This window comes from Pithys albifrons, chromosome 4, assembly GCF_047495875.1.
Source record: "Pithys albifrons albifrons isolate INPA30051 chromosome 4, PitAlb_v1, whole genome shotgun sequence".
NCBI classification, from domain to species: domain Eukaryota; kingdom Metazoa; phylum Chordata; class Aves; order Passeriformes; family Thamnophilidae; genus Pithys; species Pithys albifrons.
In genome coordinates this window covers 58,234,947-58,257,149 of record NC_092461.1, presented here as the reverse complement: position 1 = coordinate 58,257,149, position 22,203 = coordinate 58,234,947, and the positions used below count along the sequence as shown (strand labels likewise).

The 22,203-nt window shown below is 39.1% G+C and overlaps 1 protein-coding gene across 1 annotated transcript in view; it reads left to right on the top strand.

The window, feature by feature from the left end:
* STMN2 (stathmin 2) overlaps nt 1-20,589 on the top strand; it is a 39,209-nt gene extending 18,620 nt beyond the window's left edge. Inside the window, exons 2-5 of the mRNA XM_071554302.1 lie at nt 5,624-5,719; nt 6,322-6,494; nt 16,258-16,449; nt 19,245-20,589. Of these exons, the coding sequence (XP_071410403.1) occupies nt 5,624-5,719; nt 6,322-6,494; nt 16,258-16,449; nt 19,245-19,304 (521 nt within the window). The 3' untranslated portion in view covers nt 19,305-20,589. The remainder of the gene's footprint in view (nt 1-5,623; nt 5,720-6,321; nt 6,495-16,257; nt 16,450-19,244) is intronic.
* The last annotated feature ends 1,614 nt before the right edge of the window (nt 20,590-22,203 follow it).

Here is a 22,203-nt window from a genome sequence, read left to right as displayed (position 1 = left end):
GAAATATCAAAAAATCAAGGACGGGGACATGACCAAAACTCTGTTCTCATCTCTTAAAATATATTGACAGTGCAATTTTAAAGACTTGGCCACCAAAGAATGGCCCCAGGTGAGTGAGGATTCTGTGACACCTTTCCCAACAGTGAAACAGGTGAGTACTGTAGGGCATTAAAGAAACCATAAACTGTTAGTAAAGCAACCTCATTTTTGCTTGGGAAACTGCAAAAGTGCACATATACATCAGGTTGTCAGATGGACTCACACCAAATACTCTTTTGAGCAGTGTTTTTCATTCAAAGAGACAGTAACAAAATAAGCTCCATCTATGTGAACCACCAAAATGAGATGTCACTCTTGGCTAAGCACAAAGGCTGGATGAGGTGTATTTACTGCAGGTACTTTTGCTTTCATTCCCTCCATTACTGGTTACTCCATCTTTAGGCTTTCTGACAGTGGAGTTTTGTCAGCCTTTAGACAACCTAATTCATTTATCTTAGAGATCTGAGTGGGACCATCATTCTCTGGGAGTCCTTATCTCTCCATTGACTAAAAACTAAGCTTTCATGATTGCTGCAAAATAGCTGTATTAAATGAGGGCCAACATTAATTATAGTGAATCCCAGACTCATAAATTCCAGACATGCCAAAAAATAAATTATATGTAGATTCCCTATTACTCATGCCCCAGTTTGAGTTTTACTTCTCCCAGTCCTATGTGCTTGTCCCAGTACTAGTTCTCCACTTTACCAATATTCGTCATGCAACTTTCTTCAAATACCTCACCCACTATGAGGAAACAATACAGTTGTGATTATATAACATCATATAATGAAAATTATGGAGCACATTACTAAAATTGGTTATTAAAAAAATAAAAATTACCAGCCAACAGAGTGTGACTGTTGGTGTTCACAAAATGATATGACTTAAAGCATTGTCTTGACAAACCAAAAACTCTATCACCTCGAAGGGAGCATTAACAAAATGAAATTTGTAACAAACTGCATTGCCAATAACATCTATCAGAACCAGAGATAAAAGACAAGTGTCATTGGCCTTCTCTATCTGCATTTCATGCTTAATGCTTCAGTCTCTTTCAAAGAAGAAAATTAAGCAGGATTTCAGTTCAGTCTTAGAAGGATGACTATCCCACAGGTTTCTGGCAAGGGAACACAGGCCTGAGCTGTGTTAGGGGTTGCACATTTTGACTATGGACAGTGTGCCAGTTTCTTTTTCCTTCCAGGTGTGCAGAACTTCAAGAATTAGTTGGCTAGTGGTACTTAAAATGTCAATATACAGTAACATTATATATTAATATATGTAATGTATCCATATTAATATAATTATATAATGCATTTATTATATGGGGACTGTATTCAATAAGCTAAAGGCATCAACAGATTTGCCTTCATCAGGTGTTAATTATAAGTAACATTTACACTTTTCTCTCTGCCTTCACATGTTAAAAATAGTTTTGCTTATGAATAATGGTCTGTGCTGTGATACAGCAATCTGTCTGAGCTGTGCTTTGCCAAGGAACAAAATGTGACCCAAATTGCCCATGGCCCATCAGTCAGGACAGATTTTCATTTTGCAATGTAAACTGTAAAAAATTCCTTATAGCTACTGGATGACAGATGAGAACAGACAGGATGGGTTTAGCAGTGTTTTCCTTAACCTTCCTGTTTATCCCAGCAGTAAATAAGTGGTTGCTGATTTCTAATGGCAGCCATAGGGCTCTGCCTTAGTAGCTTCACTCATCAGGCAAGTGAGCTGCAGGACTGGCAACGGGCTGCTTTTCTGTCATTAGCAGAGGAATATGGAGTATATCTGAATAAACATGTTATTTGAGACTGGTAGAGCATTTACAAAGAGGATCATCAAAACCCACCGGTTGACCATGCTTTGGTTCACATCTCAGAGTGATCTTGGAGCACAGACTGGTTCACTTGATAGGTAATATACCTAGAAGTTGTGTATTACCAGTATGTCTACTATACCCCAGGCCTTAATGGCTGTTCGCATGATAGAACCAGACTAGTCTAAAGAAAAGATCCCCAAAATTATGCAGCATAGGCATGAAAGCCTCAGAATTGTTTCCCTCTAGAGATTCAGTCCTGCTGTAATTCCCTCCTTGATCATGCAGATGCAGCACTGGTGCCCTTGAAGGCCCCTGAAAATCTTACCTGGACCAGCATGTAAAGAGCCCACAATGGAAGAGCATGGATATTCACCCAACACAGATTCTTAATATAGGTGTTAAAAGTAATGCTTGAAGTTTGAGAAAAGAGTGAGGTTGTATTAAAATAATGATTTTAAGGTACATTTGATACTTGTTCTGAAAAAAAAATCCCGCAGTCTTGAATTTCAAAGCAACCTGAGTTTTCTCTGAATGTTGTCAAAGCTTTTAGGGGTATTTGATAGTGTTTCTAAGGCTTTCTCTGCAACTCTGAATATGAGGAATTTATTTTTAAAAAGTAGATGAGGTTCTGAAATAATCACACAGTTTCAGAATTTAAGACCTATAAATAATAGTATACTCACAGCAAAACTGCAAGGATTGCCAATACTGAATTCCCTTCTGGTTTTAGCAGTGTTTTTCTCTTGCCCAACTTTACAGTTTTTAATGCATATAAACATTTAGATCTTACTGCATATAACTAAAAAGATTCTGTTACCATCTTTTGTCAACATTGTTCTTTCCTAGCAATTTCACTGTCAAAGCTATTGTAGTGTTACGTTACCATCATTTACTTCATTTAGCTTGCACAGTTAATAGAATGATATGTACCCTACATGACTGCACAAGGGCGTATATAATTAGCAAGCCAGTTGAAACACATTTGGAAAATAAACTTTGTTGCAATCACTGCATGTCTTCAAGGGTTTTTAAAAGCTTCACTATAAGGCAGGTAATTTTTGTGCCTATTTCAATTTACACAAGAGGTCCTGCACAGATTGCACAAATGCTGTGCTGTCAGCTGTCTGGTCTATGTGAGCTGCTCTCTTACTAGGAAAACCTTTCTTTTTGAGAGAACAGGCTTCCATGACCAAAAACTAACCCCTTGGGATTTGGGAAAGTACAGTTACCTTCCAGTCTAACCTATGTGACCAGCCACTTTAATCAGACCACTAACTGGACTAACATTACTGTTTTCAGGGGTTTTAATGTATTTTAAGGAAGTCTTTGAGGTAAGGGCAGCTGAGCAAAGCAGGGCTGCTGCTACTCAATGCTGCCAAATAAGCCTGGTCAAGGGGGACATGTCACAATGTGCTGATCTTGGGCACAGGAGGAAGTGTGTAGCTCTTCATTTCCTTTGATGCCCTCAACCCTTAAGTCTACAACAGGAAAACCAGTATTTGCCAACATGGCAGATTGTTTGATTCCCAGGGTTGCAGCTGCCTCTAGAATTCCTGTGAGTATTCAAAAGAAGACTAAATCAATACCATGAAAAAAGAACATTTAATTCTTGTAAAGTATGGAAAGTCATCCTAATTCTGTCAGTGGCCAGAATGAAATAGGACAATGCTTTTGCCACTGGGCTTTCAGTGAAAGGAAGCACTGAAGGGAAGACTGCTGAGCATATTCTTGTCTTTCTCCAGCTGTGTTCTGCAGAGGGAAAGCTGGGAGAACAACTTTTTCTAATCTTTTTTAAATACTATTAGAAAACAAAACATATTCAATGTCAAGCAAAGATAAAAAATAACAAAGACCCCAAAAGGCAAGTTTCCTAGGATGCTGATTTTTATGCCTCTTTCGACAAAGATATTTCAAGGTATACATTTTAGCAGTGACTTGGAAGACCTTGTGCAAGGACATTTAGCTTTCAGCTTGTGTTGTCAATGACTGTGTCTTTAACACTCAACCCAGTGTCCATTTTCTCTCTGTTTAGTAACTTGAGAGGTCTGCTGCGCACTCACTTCACAACCTTGTTGCTGAAAAGGATGCAACTTCAGTGACGTGGGCAGCTGGCTGGTCAAGCTCTCTTCAAAGAGTAGTCTGGACAACCACACCTGTGTACTTGTTGGATGGAGGCCTAAGTGAACAATTCATTTCATTTGACAATTAACAGTCATCAGCTGGACATTATTTTCCTCTTCAGAGGATTTTTGAGTTATTCCTCACAAGTTCGTACTTAGATTTCAAACCAAAGTCTTGTCAAGTCCAAGCTTCCTTGGCCATTGAAGTTCACAGAAAGCAAAATTTTCAGCACATTCTTGACCTGAGATGCTGGATTTTACCAATGGTTTCTGAAAAGCCGAATTGTGCTTTAGGTGGGTTATTCAGGGTACGTGATTATGCAATGCTTAATTAGATTAACTAATCATTACATCACCTAGAAATCCATTCCTGTACTATGGCTATTTCAAACACCACCATATTAAGCAGCACCCAAAGGCCACCAAAATCACTTCAAAGTCAGGGCCCTTTCCGAGTAGGAAAGACACATTCAAAAACCACAAGAACATTCATGAGAAAGTCATTCATGAGATTGACAATTTCATATGTATCCACAGTCTGAAGATCAAAGGACTGTCTGATTTTAATTTAGCAACATCAGGGGTTAATTTGGTCTAATCTGTTACATACAATACTTTCAGTCACATATTTTTAGTCATGTTTTCACATGCTGGCAGCAAATTAGTATCTGTTTATGTAGATATGATATTGGTAGTAGCAGGGATTTGTGTGTGCCAAGATGAATTTTTATCACTCCCCCTTAACATATATGCATTATGCAGGGTGGGCACTGACTAGCATATTGTCCCAGGACCCAGGAGAGCTGGGCTCTGTCATTGACTTGCCAAGTGACCAAGTACAAGACTGTTTTCCTACTTACAAGTGATCAGAAAGGATGAGCACAGAACACTGCGTAATGATTAGGTATTGGTATCACTATTTCTAGGTCAGTGCCTCCTCAGTTCATGAGTGGGGCCTACCAGTATTACAAAATCAGTAAAGATAACACTATAAAGGCAAATTACAAGCGTATTTATTGCATCAGCTGATATATACTAGACCTGAGAGTGAAAACAACATGTTTTGACCAGTAAATTGCAAAGGAAAAGCTTTGTTTCAAATAGTTACTCACATTAAGGGCATTGTGCAAAGGATTTGATAAATGTATCCTCATTTATGGTTTTATTTTTAATTATCTGGATGACATTTTCATTTGTAACAGATAATGTCTTCAGCATCTGCCTATGGCAGTACATGGGCAGCATTTCAGAGCTGTTCTCAATTGCATTTGGATACGTCAGAGAATTTGTAAGAGCTTCATGTCTCTCTCCACCTGCCAGGAGATAGTGGAGTCGTGGCACTCTTCCAATGCTAAATACATTTCCTGGTAGCCAGATTCAGTTTCTATAAACCAGAGAGGACTGTCTGCATTATGCCCAAGGCTGAGGTCATGTAGATCAGATGCTCTCTGCAGTGAGCATCAAATGTGTGATTTGATAAAGCCTCAGTGTAAAGAAGAAATAGTTGAAAGTAAATATTCTAGAGAAACCTGACAGGTGGTGATAGAGCAAATTTGCTTGTCCCCCAACTGTCATCTCAGCTAGAAATTCACTGAGGAGGATCTGGGTAAGTCAAGCATGCTAACAAGATTTCTCATTTCAGCTTACAAGGAAAAGATGAAGGAGCTGTCCATGCTGTCTCTGATCTGCTCCTGCTTTTACCCAGAACCTCGCAACATGAATATCTATAAATATGATGGTGAGTGACGTTTTCTGGAAATCATCCTGCAGGTCAGATAATGTGCTAGTGCTGGGAAATTACTCAATTCACCTCCCAGTCCATATCATTAGTCGGTGAATGTTTTGATGATTTAACAATTTATTTACTAGTTTGGGCTATTAGTTTTTACTGATTATAGATGATGCTGGATATTGTTCTTAATAGCAGCCAACTAAACTTTTAAAGCTAGCCCTCTCATACTGAGCTGTACATTCCCTGCTCCCCAGCTGAGAATTACAGCTCTTCATAGCTGACATAATTCCCAAAGAAATGAAGAAAAGATGAAAGCATGCTTAAAAAATTAATCAGCTTGAGCACTGCTTGCAGGGGGCATGAAATGACACAGAACCCCAGTAAGCTTCCAAAATTGCTGTAAATTTTTCTTTTTAAGACATTAAGGTATAATTAAACTATTACATATAAAATGGAATGTACTCCTGAGAACAGTTTTCAGCCCCTAATCTGCCATTGCATTTAAAATGTCCAAGGCAAAGATGCTAAATCTTTTGTCTGTGCTTCTGATCTCTCCTCCATACTGCTGGCCTATTGAAGGACTTACCATTTCCCACTTTATTGTGCAGACATGGAAGTGAAACAAATCAACAAACGTGCCTCAGGCCAGGCCTTTGAACTGATCCTAAAGCCACCATCTCCAGTCTCAGAAGCACCACGAACTTTAGCTTCTCCAAAGAAGAAAGAACTCTCTCTTGAGGAGATCCAGAAAAAGCTGGAGGCTGCAGAGGAGAGGAGAAAGGTACCTTTCCTTAAAATAAATGCTAATAATTAGATGTGACAGTGTACAGGATAACATCCAAGATTTGTATGTTTTCCATTGCCATCACTGACTCACAGTGGCCTGCGTGGACAAAAATTATTCACATGTTTAGGGAAACGAATGAGTACATTTTCTTTCACTAACTTGCAAACAAGCCTCACTGGCTTTGATGCTGGGGAAGTATGCATCACATATTACAGATAGTTTCGGACAGGAGTGCAGGTGGGCTCAAGTGTACGTGCTTACTGTGTCAATGTAAGTGGTTCATTCAGGACATCATGAGTAGCACAAAACCAGTGCAATTCTTCTGGTGTCAGAGTTTAAGAGATGGATGTGCAATTCAAGCAACTGCTGTCTCAGCTACCAGATCTTGACTCCTTGTAATGTAGTGCCCATGGGAATTTCTCACAGGGCCTGCCTGTGGCAGCTAAAATGTCTTATTTATGCAGTATTAAGGAACATCAGTCCTGAATAAAGCATGTTCTGGATCATTCACACACATTTGAATGAAAGCACTAGTATAGCACAGCTACTACAAGGCATTTCTAGCAGTCTCAGTAGTGCTGGAAGTTGGCCTTGTATGGTTTTCCACAGACTAAGACTTCCCAGCTTTATGACCTTATCAATAATGGTTAAGTCCTTTTCCATAATTGGTGAGTTTTTCACATAACATTTGGAAGAATTCCTGCACCTTCTTCATAAAGCTGGCACAAATGCAGCAGGAAGTCCCCATTAGCTGTTCATTTGGCTTTCATCATGACTGATGTGTTGAAAACATCTTCATTTGCACTAAATCAGAGCTAGATCAAGTTGTTGGGTTTTTTTTCCAAAAAGAAGAAGCCAAATACTAGATCAGCTAAGTCAGAGTATGACAGGCAAAGCCAATGAGACACTCATCATAGCCAGCCTGAATTGCCAGTCCAGAAATTATCAGTGTCCTGTATAGGTCCAGCATTTGTGCTGTGTTACACCATTTCAGGAAAGTCCTGACTGACTGCAATGACCACAGAAAATTCAAGAATGGTAATATATTGTCCTGGGTAATTCGTTTCCTTTTGTTATCGCTATCACTGAAAAGGAGAACGACAGAAGCCTCAGGAGCCTTAGAATAAGGACTTTCTGTGTCCTTCAGCCAGGAGAACAATGTTCTTTTGTGGCAAATCAGCTTGCACCAGTTAAATAGGAGTTAGGAACCCCTTCCATCTGCCCATAGAGTCCCTGGGGGAAGGTATCTGAAAATGAAACAAGTTTATATGTCTATAAGGCTTTCAATTATCTTTTTAAAAATATTTTTAAATGTGATTTGTTACTAAAACCGAATTTTACAGAACTTTTCCAGATATGGACAAAATGTATGGAGACATCCAAGGACAGCAGCTGTGCCACAGATAGCTCATGGAACAGATCTAAGAAGAGCAGTTCCATTCTCCTTTCACTCCTGTCAGATCAGATCAGGGTTGCTGCCAAGAAACCCAGTGGAACAATTACACTGGTGTAGGGTTTGATGTGTGTCCACTGAAGTCAGTAGACCTGGATTACTGACAGATTCTCAAAACGTGGCCCTCAGTTTTGAATTGCAGTGAAATCTGACTATTCTCACTATTCTCACATATTTGAACAATTCATTTAGATGAGCACTGCAGTGTTGCCTCTTTTGCCATTTCTGCTGGCTTGCTAACAAAGACTCTGTGATTCTAATGCACACTCATCAACATTATTGCTTCTCTCAAAGAAATATTTCTGCCAGAGTCTTCATTTCAATAAAAGGACATGATTTTATATTAATGGATATGCATTTGCACTAGCACCTGCTGAAAAGTATGAGCTCACACACACACAAGTGATTATATACCCCCAAAACTCAGTGTGTGATGTTCCTCTGTGCCAACTACAAATACTGAAGAAATGGACACAGAATGAAATGGCAGCAGTGAAAAAGCCTGATATTATGCATATACTTGGTGATAAATATAAATTGAATGTTCCAGAGATTTCATTCCATTGATTTCATTACTGTTCATTTCTTCCTAAAGAAAAACTCATTATGCAAGAGACTGGTAATCAGTGATAGCAATACAGACACCTGCCAGTTCTTCCCCTTAGTACTACATTAATTCTGAATGAACATATAACTGAGTTTTTCTAATAGACAAGATCCTTCACATTAGCATTGCAGCAGAAATTGCTTGGAAAGGAACAAAGAACAGAGCAAAAAGCTTCTTTACATCTCTCTTTAAATCCCTGGTGCTCTCACATCTCAACTATTGGCTTCACTTTTAGCCTGAAAAAGAGTATAGTGCAGGGAAGGACAAAAAAGCAATTAGAGGAACAGAAGATCTTTCATAAGAAGATAAATTAAAATGTCCACTTTGCAGCTTGGAAAGAGACAACAGATAAAAGATCAGATGGAAGTCTACGAAGTGATGAATGGTAATAAGTAGATGAATAAGAATAATTATATTCTTTTTCACGTGATCCAAAGAGGAAGAAACACTCAAGGAAATCATGAGACAGTGATTTCAAAAGGAATCACCTTTTCATGTATTGTTTATTCAAGGTATATTTGCTATCATAGATTGTTTAAAGAATATTAAAGCATTATTTAGTTCAAAAGGATGATAACAAAATTGATAGTTCACTACATTGCAGGAAATTATTATTTGAACACAACCTCTGAGTCATAAAATGTGTAACTTGCTGCTTGCTGAAAGCTAGAAATATATATAGGTCAAGGAAGGAACCAGGCAGATTGCCCTAACTTCACTAAGAGTTTGAAGCAACTTCTACTCTCTGCTGCTAGACAAACCAGGCAGACAGCCAGCACAGCAGTTCTTCTCTTATCATACTTTTCAATCTATGTACAACAGCTGTCAGGCATGACCGTTTTAGATCCTGTCCTTCCAGCACAGTTCTAATTAAAATCAAGTATAACTAATGGATGAGAATTGCCTTTTTGGGAAAAAAAACTCTAATGAATTTCACACTGTTTAGGAATTAGGTTCTGCTTTGTTAATTAGGCAGTGTTCATTAATGAATTTTCAAACTCATGAGAACATCTGCAGCAGTACATGCACCTCAGCAGTCTCCTACTTATGCTGTTTCCTCTTTATCATTCTTGTTTATTTCCTTGCAAGCTTTTACAGGACTCTTCTTTCTTTTTCTCCCCCTTTTTCTCTACCTCACTTCACAGTCATGACCTCATACTCTCAGACCAAAGTGAGAGTTTCACCTGAGGCAATTTGCTTTTTGTATCACACAGTGAGACTCATTTGGGCTAGTTACAGATTTGTCCTTTCCTTTTATAGAATCAGCTCTACAGCATGCCATTATTATCCCACTGTTTTTTTCAGCATAGGTGTGCTATATTTTTCCACCTGGTGGATAAGCAGAAAGATCTTTTCATCCTTCTCACTTAAGATATTAGAGCACTGTGACATTATATGCAGCAGTTTTGCTTACAGAATTTTTAACATTTATCAATTTTTACCCATTGGCCATTGTTCGGCTGTTGTTATCCTTGAGGTATAGACTTCAAGAGGCATATGTCAAACTATATATCTTTATTGCCCATGTCCAACTTACTGCATTAAAATGAAACACTAAAAGGATGTGCATTTCTACTAGACTTTGGATTATAGGAGAGAAATTGTATGTAATTAAATTCTTTTAATGGCTTTGTATTGGGATGAAATTGAATCAAGCTCATCCCTAAAGCTTAATGCTACAAAGAATGCAGGAGAACAGTAATTTTTATTGTTTTTTTCAACTTTCATGCTGTTGGATATAGACTTGCAGCTACATGAGTCTTTACTACCATCACTATAAAATGCCACAAGATAAGATCCTCACAGCAGGAGCCAGCCCAGGGCATCATGACCATGCTCTGTGTTGAGCTTCAGCACCCAGCCCACTGCCCCTTTGGCCCAGGCCCACAGCCAGAAATCTCTTGATATTCTTGATCTATCTCTCCTTTGGCATGGAAAAAGCCATCCATGCTTTAGCACACTGTAAAGCAGGCTGATGGGAAAAAGGATTTGCCAAGGGTGCCAAGAGCTGGGGGACAAATGTTCCCTTCTGGACATTGCATGGGACCTACAAAACTGCTGCTTCAGGTGAGAGGTGAGGCAGAGAAAGGATCCACACCTTCCCTGGCAAAAGTGGAGCTTTCTTCTGCCATCTCAATCCTCTTTAGTTTCCATCAAATTCGTAGGCAAGCAGGCTGGCAGGGAGGATAGCTACTGCCTGATACAGTTGTCCCCTGTCTTGCCTACCTACTGATCTCACTTTTTGTTACTGCTGTGCAAGTACAGAGAGGAAATACAGCAAGAAGTGTTTTTTTCCTGGAGAGGTCCCAGTAATCAACACTGAAACCAGCTGTTTCTGCTGCATTTTGATTTACAGCATACTGTTTCCATATACAGTGCTTCACTCTTAGAGTTTACAAAAGATAGCCAAAACTGCAAGCCAGTTTCCAGTTCCTTGTCCAGAAAGCATATGGAAAGTATGTGCCCATAGGAAGATGTTTGCTACCAGCTAGGAGATTTTGTGTTAGGCACCAGGGTTTGTCTCAGAGCACATGGAGTCATGAGCACACCGCCCAGTGCCAGCAAAGCTTCTCACTGCAGTCTGCCATGGGATCTGTCGCTAATGAAGAATCATAAGACAATTTGACATTGATGATCTTCATTAACTTTAAAATGCCAGGCCTCAACCTGCAGCAGATCACAAAATGCCTCATGAGCAGTTAGGGAAGCATCAGGCAGATGCTCCAACATTCCTAGTTCTCCCCACTGGGTCACAACTTTGAAAGCAGCAACTGTGTGCCAGCTGAGGAAGAGAAAGTGGGTTTTCTTGAATTTTCACTTCACCTCCGTAACATCTTTGATCCAAGGGCCCTTTGGCAGACTGGATGAAAAAAAATATCGTCATCTAAATATAAACAAAATTTTGTATCATCTAGTTCCACTAGAAGCAGAACTTCACCTATGGTTACAGCTCAGATATCTCTGACTCTCCTGCCATATGGGTATTTCTGAGTGAAGTCTGATTTCAACCCATTCCCATGCTTTATCATGGAAAAATCCCAGCCACAGTTCCTTCCTGTGGAAACATCAGTACTTCAAGGTGCCATGCCTAGACTTCACCCTGGCACTTAGATTGCAGCAGCAGCCTTTACTCCTGTCTTCACATTCTGCTCCATTAATAGCATTTCTTAAATACACAACACATTGAAGAACGCCAGGGTTATTGCAACTTCTTCTGAATAACTGAATTGTAAAAAAAACCAGCCCAGTGAAAGAATATTCTATGAAAGGGAACTCTCATGACCAGTAATATGCCTGATACATCCTAGTATAGATGCTGGTGACTAAGATGAGTGCATTCGAGCTGAAATTCCTGGCTTAAAAACCATTGTCTGAGCCCATTTCTTGCTTAAAAGTAATAAGGGGTTACTTTTATCTCTCTAAAAATGACTTCAATATTTGGATATATCTGTCAAACAAAGATAAATGTGACAAAATAAAGCACCTGTTACTCAGATAAGGAGAAATTTCTTCCTGTAATAATTAAAAACTGTATTTATCTCCAAAGCTGGCGTCCATAAAAAATTTTGCTCATGAAGAGTTTAATTGTCTGCATATGTCTCTGGCCAGCTAGGTAAGGGATGTGGATTTCCTTTTGAACCATTCATCTCTGAAAACTGAGGATGCACATGATCCTTTAAAAATATGACATGAACATCATAGAAGTCTGCCTGCATTAGCTGTCTTTTAGAACAGAAATATGTTTCTAGGAGCAAAGGTATCTGTACCAGGAATGTTTTTCAGTATTGTTATTCTGCAACATTTCAGCATTAACAAATAAACATTTTTATTCCTCCACATTACTTTGCAGCCTTTCAGTACCTAAAGGAGGCTTATAAAAAAGAGGAAGTGACTTTTTACAAGGGCACATACTGATAGGACAAGAAGGAATGGTTCTAAACTAAAAGAGGGGAGATTTAGATCAGATGTTGGAGAAAATACTGTGTGGGTGGTGAGGCACTGATACAGATTGCTCAGAGAAGCTGTGGGTGTCCTATCCCTGAAAGTGTCCAAGATTGGGCTGGATGAGACTTTGAGCAACGTTGTTTAGTGAAAGATGTTTCTGCCCATGGCAGAGGGTTAGGAACCAGGTGATCTTTAAGGTCTCTTCCAATCCAAGACATTCTATAATCTTTATAATCTAACTTCAGATGCTGCAGCTGGAGTTGCATTTATTATGCCTTGTTATATTTAAGTCTTCTGAATATCCCCTTGAGTATTACCTTTTTCTTTCTTCACTGTTTCATACTTTTTTCTCCTTATTAGTCTTCTTAATCTTTTACCCCATTTCCAGTCCTTTCTACTCATTTTCTCACAACGGCTGTACAAGATGCTCTTACTGTAACCCATTTACAAGTATCTTAGAACACAGACTATCAGGGATTTGAAAATACCCTTTCCAGCACTTCAAACTACTCAATGTTGAAAATAAACTTGAAATAAAAACTTCCTATGTATGTTGGAATCCTGAATAACTGTGGAACTGTGTGAGTCCAAAACACAGCAGTTAAAAGCCAAGACAAACAACAAAGGGAGTCTATTAATCCCAGCTCCCTTGGGTATCCATGGTCATTCATTTACCCATTTCTGGATGTGTAGTAGACTTTGAACAGACAGGGTGGCCAAGTTCTTTTGCCAAATGCATTGGAAACAGAAAATCATTAACAATCCAGTACAAACACATACCAGCTGCCTTCCAGAATTGTTGTAAGGGGATTTCAGAATGGTCTGAACAGCAGGGAAACAGACTGGCAGCTGGGTACAATGCCATTGAAAGAGGGACACCAGTCTAAATGAGACTCTACCCCATGGGTGTTTTGTGGCAAGGAGGAGGGTCCCTTTATTTTGAACAAGTCATTGGCACTGGTGATTTTCCTTACTCAAAATACCTCACAATATGCTGTTTAAGGTGTATTGTAAAGAAAAATCACATTAAAGGTTTGCAGTTAGTTCCTGATGCCTGGTTCAACTGTCATGCAGTCTCTTACTGGTGTCAATGCAATTTGCATCCAGTAAATACTGAATTAGAGTACAAGGATATTCTTCATTATCATGCATTAGTGGATAAATTACTTTTGAATGTATTGTCTACCAGCATAGCCTCCATAAATGTGTGTACTTTGATATGAAACTCTAATTTATCACTATTCTCCTGGATTTAGGATAACACATAGTTCCAGAAAGCAAAGGCTCTGAATGGAAGAAACCAAATCCTGAATAATGGACAAGTGCCTCAAAGTATCAAAGGCATTTCACTACCTCCTGTTGAAAGCCAATGCTCTTTTTAAAAATGCTGCTTATATGCATAGACTAAATCTTACTTTTTATTGGAGAAAGGATATATCCTTCTAAATGTCTGTTTTCCAAATCTGAAAAAGTCTGATTTTATAACACATTATATATATATGTATTTAGACACTATGAAATGTTAGCCTCTCAAATTAACAAGTCACTTATTAAACATTTCATGGGAAAGAACATTACGGTTAGGCTTATTATATCTTTTCTATTCAAACTCCCAACAGGAGGGGAATTAGATTCTTAGATTATCCATTACTTTTAGATCACTTGAGCAAAGGATTCAAAAGATTCATATCAGCAAACAAAATTTAATGAAAATAACTTTTCCAAATGTAGATGATAGGTTGCCATTGAGAAGTAAATTAAACAGAAAATACAGAATAACTTCACAAGCACTGGTCTCACTGAGCTATTCAAGTTGGTCCAAAATGGTAAAGCAAGATGCAGATGTTTAATTATTTCAGTTTTACATTGCATCACATCTTTCAAAATAACTTTTTTACATTTTGAAATAGCCTACAGTTAAGAACTGTTAAATTCTTAGTATCTTGAATCAAATATTTTGCTTCAAAATAACCTATTTTTATTATATGATTATTAATTTTTTATATTTTTGTTAAACTTGTGAGGCTTTTGAGTTTTTCAATTACTCTACAAAATTCCTTCTTGGCCCAGCTCTTTTTGCCTTTGGCTCATCCTTTTCCCGTACTCCACCAAAGAAACTCCCTCTGCTTTTGCTGTGTCTTTCGGGGGGGGGGCGGGGGGGTTGGGGGGGGTGGGAGGGGTGTGTTTCCATTTGCAACTTCTTTTATCTGTCACAAGAGCCAAAGAAATGGAAAATGTTTGCTCTCTTACTCTCTGTTCAGCATATGCTATAATATGGGAAAGAGCCTTTGTTGGGAACCAGCCATTTCAGGAGACCTTTCCCATCAGCAAGTGCTCCAGACATCAGAAATCAGCTTGTAACTGCAGCCAGGCCCAAGGTGAAAGCAGATACATTAAGTGGCCAGGATGGATGGGAGTGACTCTCTCCTATAATCCCAAGCAAGCCAATACAGGCTTTCAAAGCCAGATATGTTTTATTCCAACATCTTGCTTCAAGATGTTTTGCCTGTCTTTTGCAGCCTTTTCTAGAATCTCCTTAATTTGGCTCATCAGTGCGTTTGGCTTTATGTGCATCTTACCTTCATTAAAATATTGTGTTCTCTTCCTAGTTGGAACTTGCTTGTATAAAAGAACTGCAGCCTTTTTCACTCCATTTAAAGCTACATGACAGAATTTAAAAGGATTCATTACAGCTAATTGTAATTAATGGTTAAAGCCCTTATTTTAGGCTTTAAACTAACTCCTTTTTATGGATAACAATGGCAACAGTGACTTGTGATATGCACTGTAATACATGCTTAGCCTCCTGTAGTCTGATTTAATTCTCTTTTCTCTGTGCTTCTAATGCTCCCTCTAATTTATTTTAGTGTACAGTGCTGTTTATCATTTCCAAATAACTGTCTTTTCAACTACACTTGCCTGGAGAATGGGCCTTATGCTGCCAGTTTTTTGGCTTCTGCCCTAGGATTAGTGGTTTCATGCTAGTAGTTTGATTTAAAATAAATAACAAAGCTTATGCTTCTGAGAGGTGAGTTTACCAAGAAGAAGAACACAATATTGAGCATAGGCTGCATCTGTTTAATTCCTACTCACAGTTTTCATCTTCCTTGAAAAATTTATACTTGTAACTAAAATATTTTTAGGTTATTTTCTGTAGAACAAAATCCTTTTTTCCTTCCTAAGAAGTGAGATTAAGGCAAACATAAATATAATGGGGAGGAAAAACTTTTTTTTAATTGATGCTGCCTGTTTTCCACAACAGTAAACTTCAAAGCCTCTTATTAACTACTCAAGTACATTAAAGAATAGTCCAACTAGGATGAAAATTGCACCTCTCCTGCATTGGCAATCTCCCTTTTAACACTGTATGTGCCTTCAACCCTCAATCCACCAACTGTACACAAGAAATGCTCATAGCTAAAAGACTGCAGCTGTCAGAGGGTGAGCAACCACTGTAGTACTCCAGATGACCCAGGGCAGTAATGGGTCATCATGACATGACAACATTTCTTGTTAACAGAAATGCTTTGGACACATCTCTGCTGCTGCCTCAGGCCTGTACCCCACATTTAGCCTCTAAGCCCCTGTTACTGAAGCTAAGTTGGTTTAATCACAGAATTGACCTTTCCAAATAGTGCATGTTAAAAAAAAACAACAGACTTTATACAGTTTCCAAACTAAGTGAACTGTTGTCCTATGGGGTTTACTACACATGAGTATTTTATTTAAGCCACATGTCTCTCTGTTTCTAGTCCCAGGAGGCCCAGGTGCTGAAACATCTGGCAGAGAAGAGAGAACACGAGCGAGAAGTGCTTCAAAAAGCTTTGGAGGAGAACAATAACTTCAGCAAAATGGCTGAGGAAAAGCTGATACTGAAAATGGAACAGATCAAAGAAAACCGTGAAGCTAATTTAGCTGCTCTTATTGAACGTCTCCAAGAGAAGGTAACCACACCATCACTTTTCACTTTAGAGAGGTAAATTCAATCAACATTTTGCAGAGGTGTTGTGCATAGTCCTATCTCCATTGCTACACTTGAGCGATTTTTAACTCAGAGCCCCTGATGCTTATCTAAACCACCACTCACTTTTGAAAAAGACCTAAGTTCTATAATCACACAATCACAGGATGGTTGGGGTTGGAAGGGTCCTCTGGAGCTCACCTTATCCAACTCCCCAACTCGAGTGCGGCCCCTAGAGTTGGTTGCCCAGGACCTTTCTCAAGGTGGCTTTTCAAATCTCCAAGGATGAAGACTCCAACTCTTCTGGGCAATCCTTGCCAGTGTTTGGTCAGCCTCACAATGAAAAAGTGTTCCCTGATGTTCAGGGAAGCCTCCTGTGTTTCAGTTTTTGCCCTGATCCTGACATTGGGCACCACTGAGAAGTGCCTGTCTCTGTGTACCCTCCATTCAGGTATTTATAGACATTTGTTAGATGCCCCTGAGCTGTCTCCAAGCTTAACAGTCCCAGATCTCTCAGCCTTTCCTCACAGGAGAGACTGAGAGATGCTCCTTAATCTTCATGGCTCTTTGATGGACTGTCTCCAAAGAAAGTTTGATTTTCTAGCTTTTAAGAAGGGTTGTGAACAAAGGAAAGGTCATTTGTGTCTAGCTTTCATTTTCTAAGCCATTGATCAAATCATACAGTTGCCCTGTCTCTAGTTTGTGATTTCTTAGAGGAGGAAGAGGAAAAAATATGGGGAAAAATTCTTCCACATACAAAAAAAAGAGGTCTGTCCTTCAGTAAGTCTTACAAGAAAGAGAATAAATTTTCTTGTAGAGATTTTTGTTACAGTCAGAGGAAACAGGGAATTCACAAACCCCACATGCAATCAAGTGTGCCATTCTCAAAAGCCCCGTTTCATAAAAGAGGGAAACATGCAAATGAAGATTTAGAAATGTTAGGAAAAATCAATTAGTTCTGCATGAGTGATCACTCGCTCTCAATACTGAACTTTCTAATATGTTATTAAATTGGCTAACAGAAAGAAAATACCTCTCACAAATATTCAAGATCTTTATAAGCACTTCTACGTCTTTCATGGAGACAAAAGTCTGTAGAGTAGGAAAGAAACAACAGAAACCAAAGGATATTGTTAAAAGTAACTATGCAAACAGGAAAATTCTTGAGTTTAAGAACTACACCCAGATTACTTGATATTTTTGCATTAGATTAGTTTGCAGGCACTTATCCCAGAACTTACAAAAGCAAAGGGAATGGCCAGTTAGTCATCCTCAAGGTCCAAAAGGAAATGGGAAGGACAGCTGAAACATCTCCATGTCCTAGGTTAATGTTAACATTCCACCCCGTTTCCACAGAAGTATGACGGTATATATGCATGAAACCCAAGGAAGGCTTCTGAGCAAAGATGACAGTAACTCAGTTTGGAACATTTGTACTGACTAGTAATTAAAAATTGCATTACTATACATTTTTGCCAACACAAAAGTGAACCTTGAATATACAGGAAAAGAAGTGAGGTATTTGCACCCAAGTCTTCCAAACTTACACAGAACTGTGGATGTCCCAAGGTATTGGTGTCTAGAAGTTCCTGTAATTAGAGATAACGTTAGTGTGGTGCCCTTAATAGGAACACCAAAGTACAAGTCCCTTATAAAAGGTAGCATTCAGAATTGTGGTTGTTTCAAGAACTGATTTACAGGTTCAGTGGATTCAATAAGCTGTTTTGGCCTATGATCCACAGTCCAACTCCGACAGTAAAAAGATAACTGTTGAGTTCTATAATTTTTTTACCAGAAAAGACCATCTAATGCATGGAAATACCTAGGCAGTGTCTTAAATTTAAGTGAACTGAGGATGGACATTTGCTTCTGCTGTCACTTTGTTCTTGCCATCTGGTTTTCTGGGAGTTTTTTAAGGAATCATACACAAGAGGTAGAAGTCTGATAGTCTGACAGTTGAAAGGAGAAAGCTGTAAACCAAAAACTCTAAAACTCAGAATCTGCCAAAAATACCAGTTTTATAAACACCCCAAGTATAACATTACTAAATAGATTTCACAGCTGTTGTTTCTGACCACAGACCCATTTCCACAGAAGTATCACTGTCTCAAATGAAGTTAAACTAACTATGACTACTCTTGCAAAAGGGAAGACAGTATCACTGAAAGTGGACAGAAGCATTGATTTTTCGTATTCATGTCCCTTCATCATCAGGGTCAAAGAAAGAATGAAGAAGACAGGTAGCTTCAGCATTCAGACTAAGAGGATATTTGAGACATTCAAATTGACTCATCTTGATGGAATGAAATTCCTGGACCTTTACTTCTGGTTCCTAAATGCTACAGATAACACAGTAACTAACACTTCTTCTACATACAACATGCAGGCAATTATTTTCCCACTCATCCTTCCCTATATTTAGTTTAATATCCAGGAATTCAAAGGGCAGGTGTGAGCTCATGGCACATTTTATGTTGCAAGCAGCACCTCTCTATGAGGCCCTTTGAAATGAAACTCTCTGAGATGCTGGGGATTATAAAGCTGTATCAGATAAAAGACTGAGTTCCAGAGCAGGAGTACAAAGTAAGCACCAAACATGCCTCAAGCTGGTCTGGTAGATGACACCTTTTTCAGTTGCATCCTTTAAAAGTGGTTGTGCTGTGAAACAAGTTTTGTGCAAGCATCAAAGGCATAACCTAAACAGGTTGTCAGCATGAGCCTCGCTGGGCAGGCACAATGAGAAAAAGGGTTGATTTTTCCCTTCTTGATGTTTTCTAGGAGAGACATGCCGCAGAGGTCCGTAGAAACAAGGAGCTCCAGGTGGAACTGTCTGGCTGAAAACAGCAATGGTGGATGTGACCCATCCCCACCATTAGTAAACTCCCCCTGCCTATATTATTATGGATCATGCGATATCAGTATGGGAAATGTATGACATGGTTTAAAAAAAATCAAGAACTCAATAAAAAACTTTAAAAAAGAAACAAAAAATAAAAACAAAAATGATGCGGTCTCTTTGCAGAATGATTTGCTTGATGTTTAAAAAACTTGGATCTTATTTTGTAAATATTTACATTTTTGTTAAAAAATACAATTATTGCATTATGCAAGTTATTTCATAATCTTACATGTCCTGTAACAGGCTTCTGATGTTGTCTATTTCCACTCAATTGAATTTGCTGGGTCTGTTCATTTGAAGCACCTCACGTCTAATTCCGTTCCCTGCGACTTTTCATTCCAACCCAACATGAGGTCAGTAGTAGTTCTATGGTGCTAGAGACCAGTCATTGCCTAATAACCTAGACCGCTTTGCCATCAATAAGCTTTATTGAAACAGTGACTAGATCACAGGTATTGTGACTTTACATTCAGCTGTCCAAGACAAAAGGCTCTTAAAATGATTTTTCAAATGCAACTTACACTGCAGGACTCTGTAGTGTGCTGTATAATCACCACATAGGGTATTTGTTGCTTCTGCTTTTTAAGGTAAGAGACAGCAAAACCAGCTGTGCAACAGAATGAAAGCAAGCAAGTGGGATCAGTTTCAGACAAGTTTGAGGCACATTGTAACCATCAAGCTATGGCAAATTCTGGATGATGCCAAACAGCCATACAAATGCTAATTGTAAAGTGAGCTTAATTCACCACTTGAAAATTTATTGATGGAGCAACTAATAGATAGCATCAAGTGGCTTTATCTGTAGGTGCCATGATCTATGATACTTATCTGATGCTACCACCTAACATGCATAATAGTACATGAGGCTACTGAATATTTCACCTGGAACCCATGAGCCAGTTGTTACCTTTTTTTTTATTTTGACACTGCTGACTTCCATTCATCATGACCTTTACCCTTCAGTGTTAGCCAACCCTACCTAGTGACAGACATCTAGGACTAAGAGGGCTGAAGCAGGAGGAATGACTAGACAGGGTGCTTGTGCCAAGTACAGTATCACCAAACCTAACACATCATCCCCAAAATAGCTGCAGTTTTGAAGTTGTCCCTACCCCCTGGGAGGTTGCTGCCTGCATATTCTACTCTTCATTAGTGCTATTTTCCTGTATGTCATTGTGAGCAAGCTGTGATTAATAAAGAATTGGGGTTCTGTGAACTGAAAAACGGCTTGTCTCTTCTCTTGCTCTACTTATCTGACATGTGCCCATGTAAGGGTCAATGTAGTCATAAAAGCATGGAAATGAGACTTAAATAAGAGCTATTAATAAACCAAGCCTATTTCTCTGCTAATATAGGACTAACTCCTGCTATGTGTTTTCCAGTGCTTCGGCTGGTTATTTTTAAAGATTACCATATAAATTATGTGACCTGTAGCACTGAGTTTATTAAAAAGAACTACGTACACACATATGCACATGAACTCTTAATCCTGACTCAATATTGGGGGGGGGGGGGGGGGAAGGAATTTGGGGAAAGGTGAGTAACATAGCTCCGGGTACATACATCAATGGCTGCAGCAAGAGTCTGAGTGCTAACACACTGGTTTTCAGGGTTAAAAGGATTAATTTATAGGATTTATTGAAAAACAAAATCACCAAGGTAGCTGCTGAGCTGCGGAGCTGAAATGTAAAGTTAAATCAGATCCCATTTTGAACGGGACAGGTGATTGAGAATTACCTCTAAAATTAGTTTTCTGATTTAAAGTTATGAAATTGACACTATTTACTTGCTCTTTCAGACCTAAAGCTCCAGATCTGCAACAGTCAGGTTTCTGACCCATGCAGACTATTTTATGTCAGAGCCAAGTGATGTCCCACAGCCAAAAACCAGCAGAAGTTGATCCAGAAGAAGGGCTGTGAGCTCAGCTCTATATGCAAGTGAGGTCCATAACAAAATGAAAGGAGTACTCCAACTTGTTATGGCAGCTGTATTTTCTTGCCTAAATTAATTACTTTTCTGGTGAAATTAGCAGAAAGAGACCTGGCAGAGAAGCCACATAGCAGACTTTAAATCTGGAAGACATGAGCTTCGATGTTGCCAAGTCTTCAAAGTTGTGTATTGTTTTAAGCCCCATTAAAAAAATTATATTATTGTGTCCAGGATCTTAGTTTGAGGGCTTCTGGATTCTGGTTTCATTTTCCAATGGCAAGTCACTCGGAGTTTTCCTTGTGTTAACAAGTTCTTGTAATGCTTCAGGCTCGTTTCCTGTGTGTCCCACTGGCTCTGGTTGCTGGGAAAACAGACCAAGGACAAACCTCTGGTGCTAAGGCCAAGCAGGGCAGCTTGGCTCATATCTGTGAGGCTCCATTCTCTTTCCCCCAGGCAAGAGCATCCACATCTAAAGTGCCAGTTTGGATGGCCCCCAGGACATGTTCATCCCAGCACAGACTTGGGCATCGCCTGGGAAATGCTTCACAACAGGTACCAAGGCTGCACCAGGAAAAGGAGGGAAGAACCAGACAGGGCAAGTGCTGCTGACCCATGCCAGAGCCCACGCTCTGTTCCTACACACTTGGCTCTTTTCACAGTTGTGGGTCTACAGCTCATTTTATTAAAGTATAGCTATGTTTTGGAAGCCTATTTGCAAATACACTGTGCATTTAATCTGTAGTAACAAAAAGAAATATTTGGAGACCTGCAGCATGGCCATTTCATTCCTGTTTCCTTACATTATTTCCTTGTCTTTTGCTTTAGTACTGTTTTTCTAGATCCTGCCTACTTGTGCTACCAAAAGTGTATTGTTGCCATGGGTCTTTTCATGTGGAATTACAGAGTAAG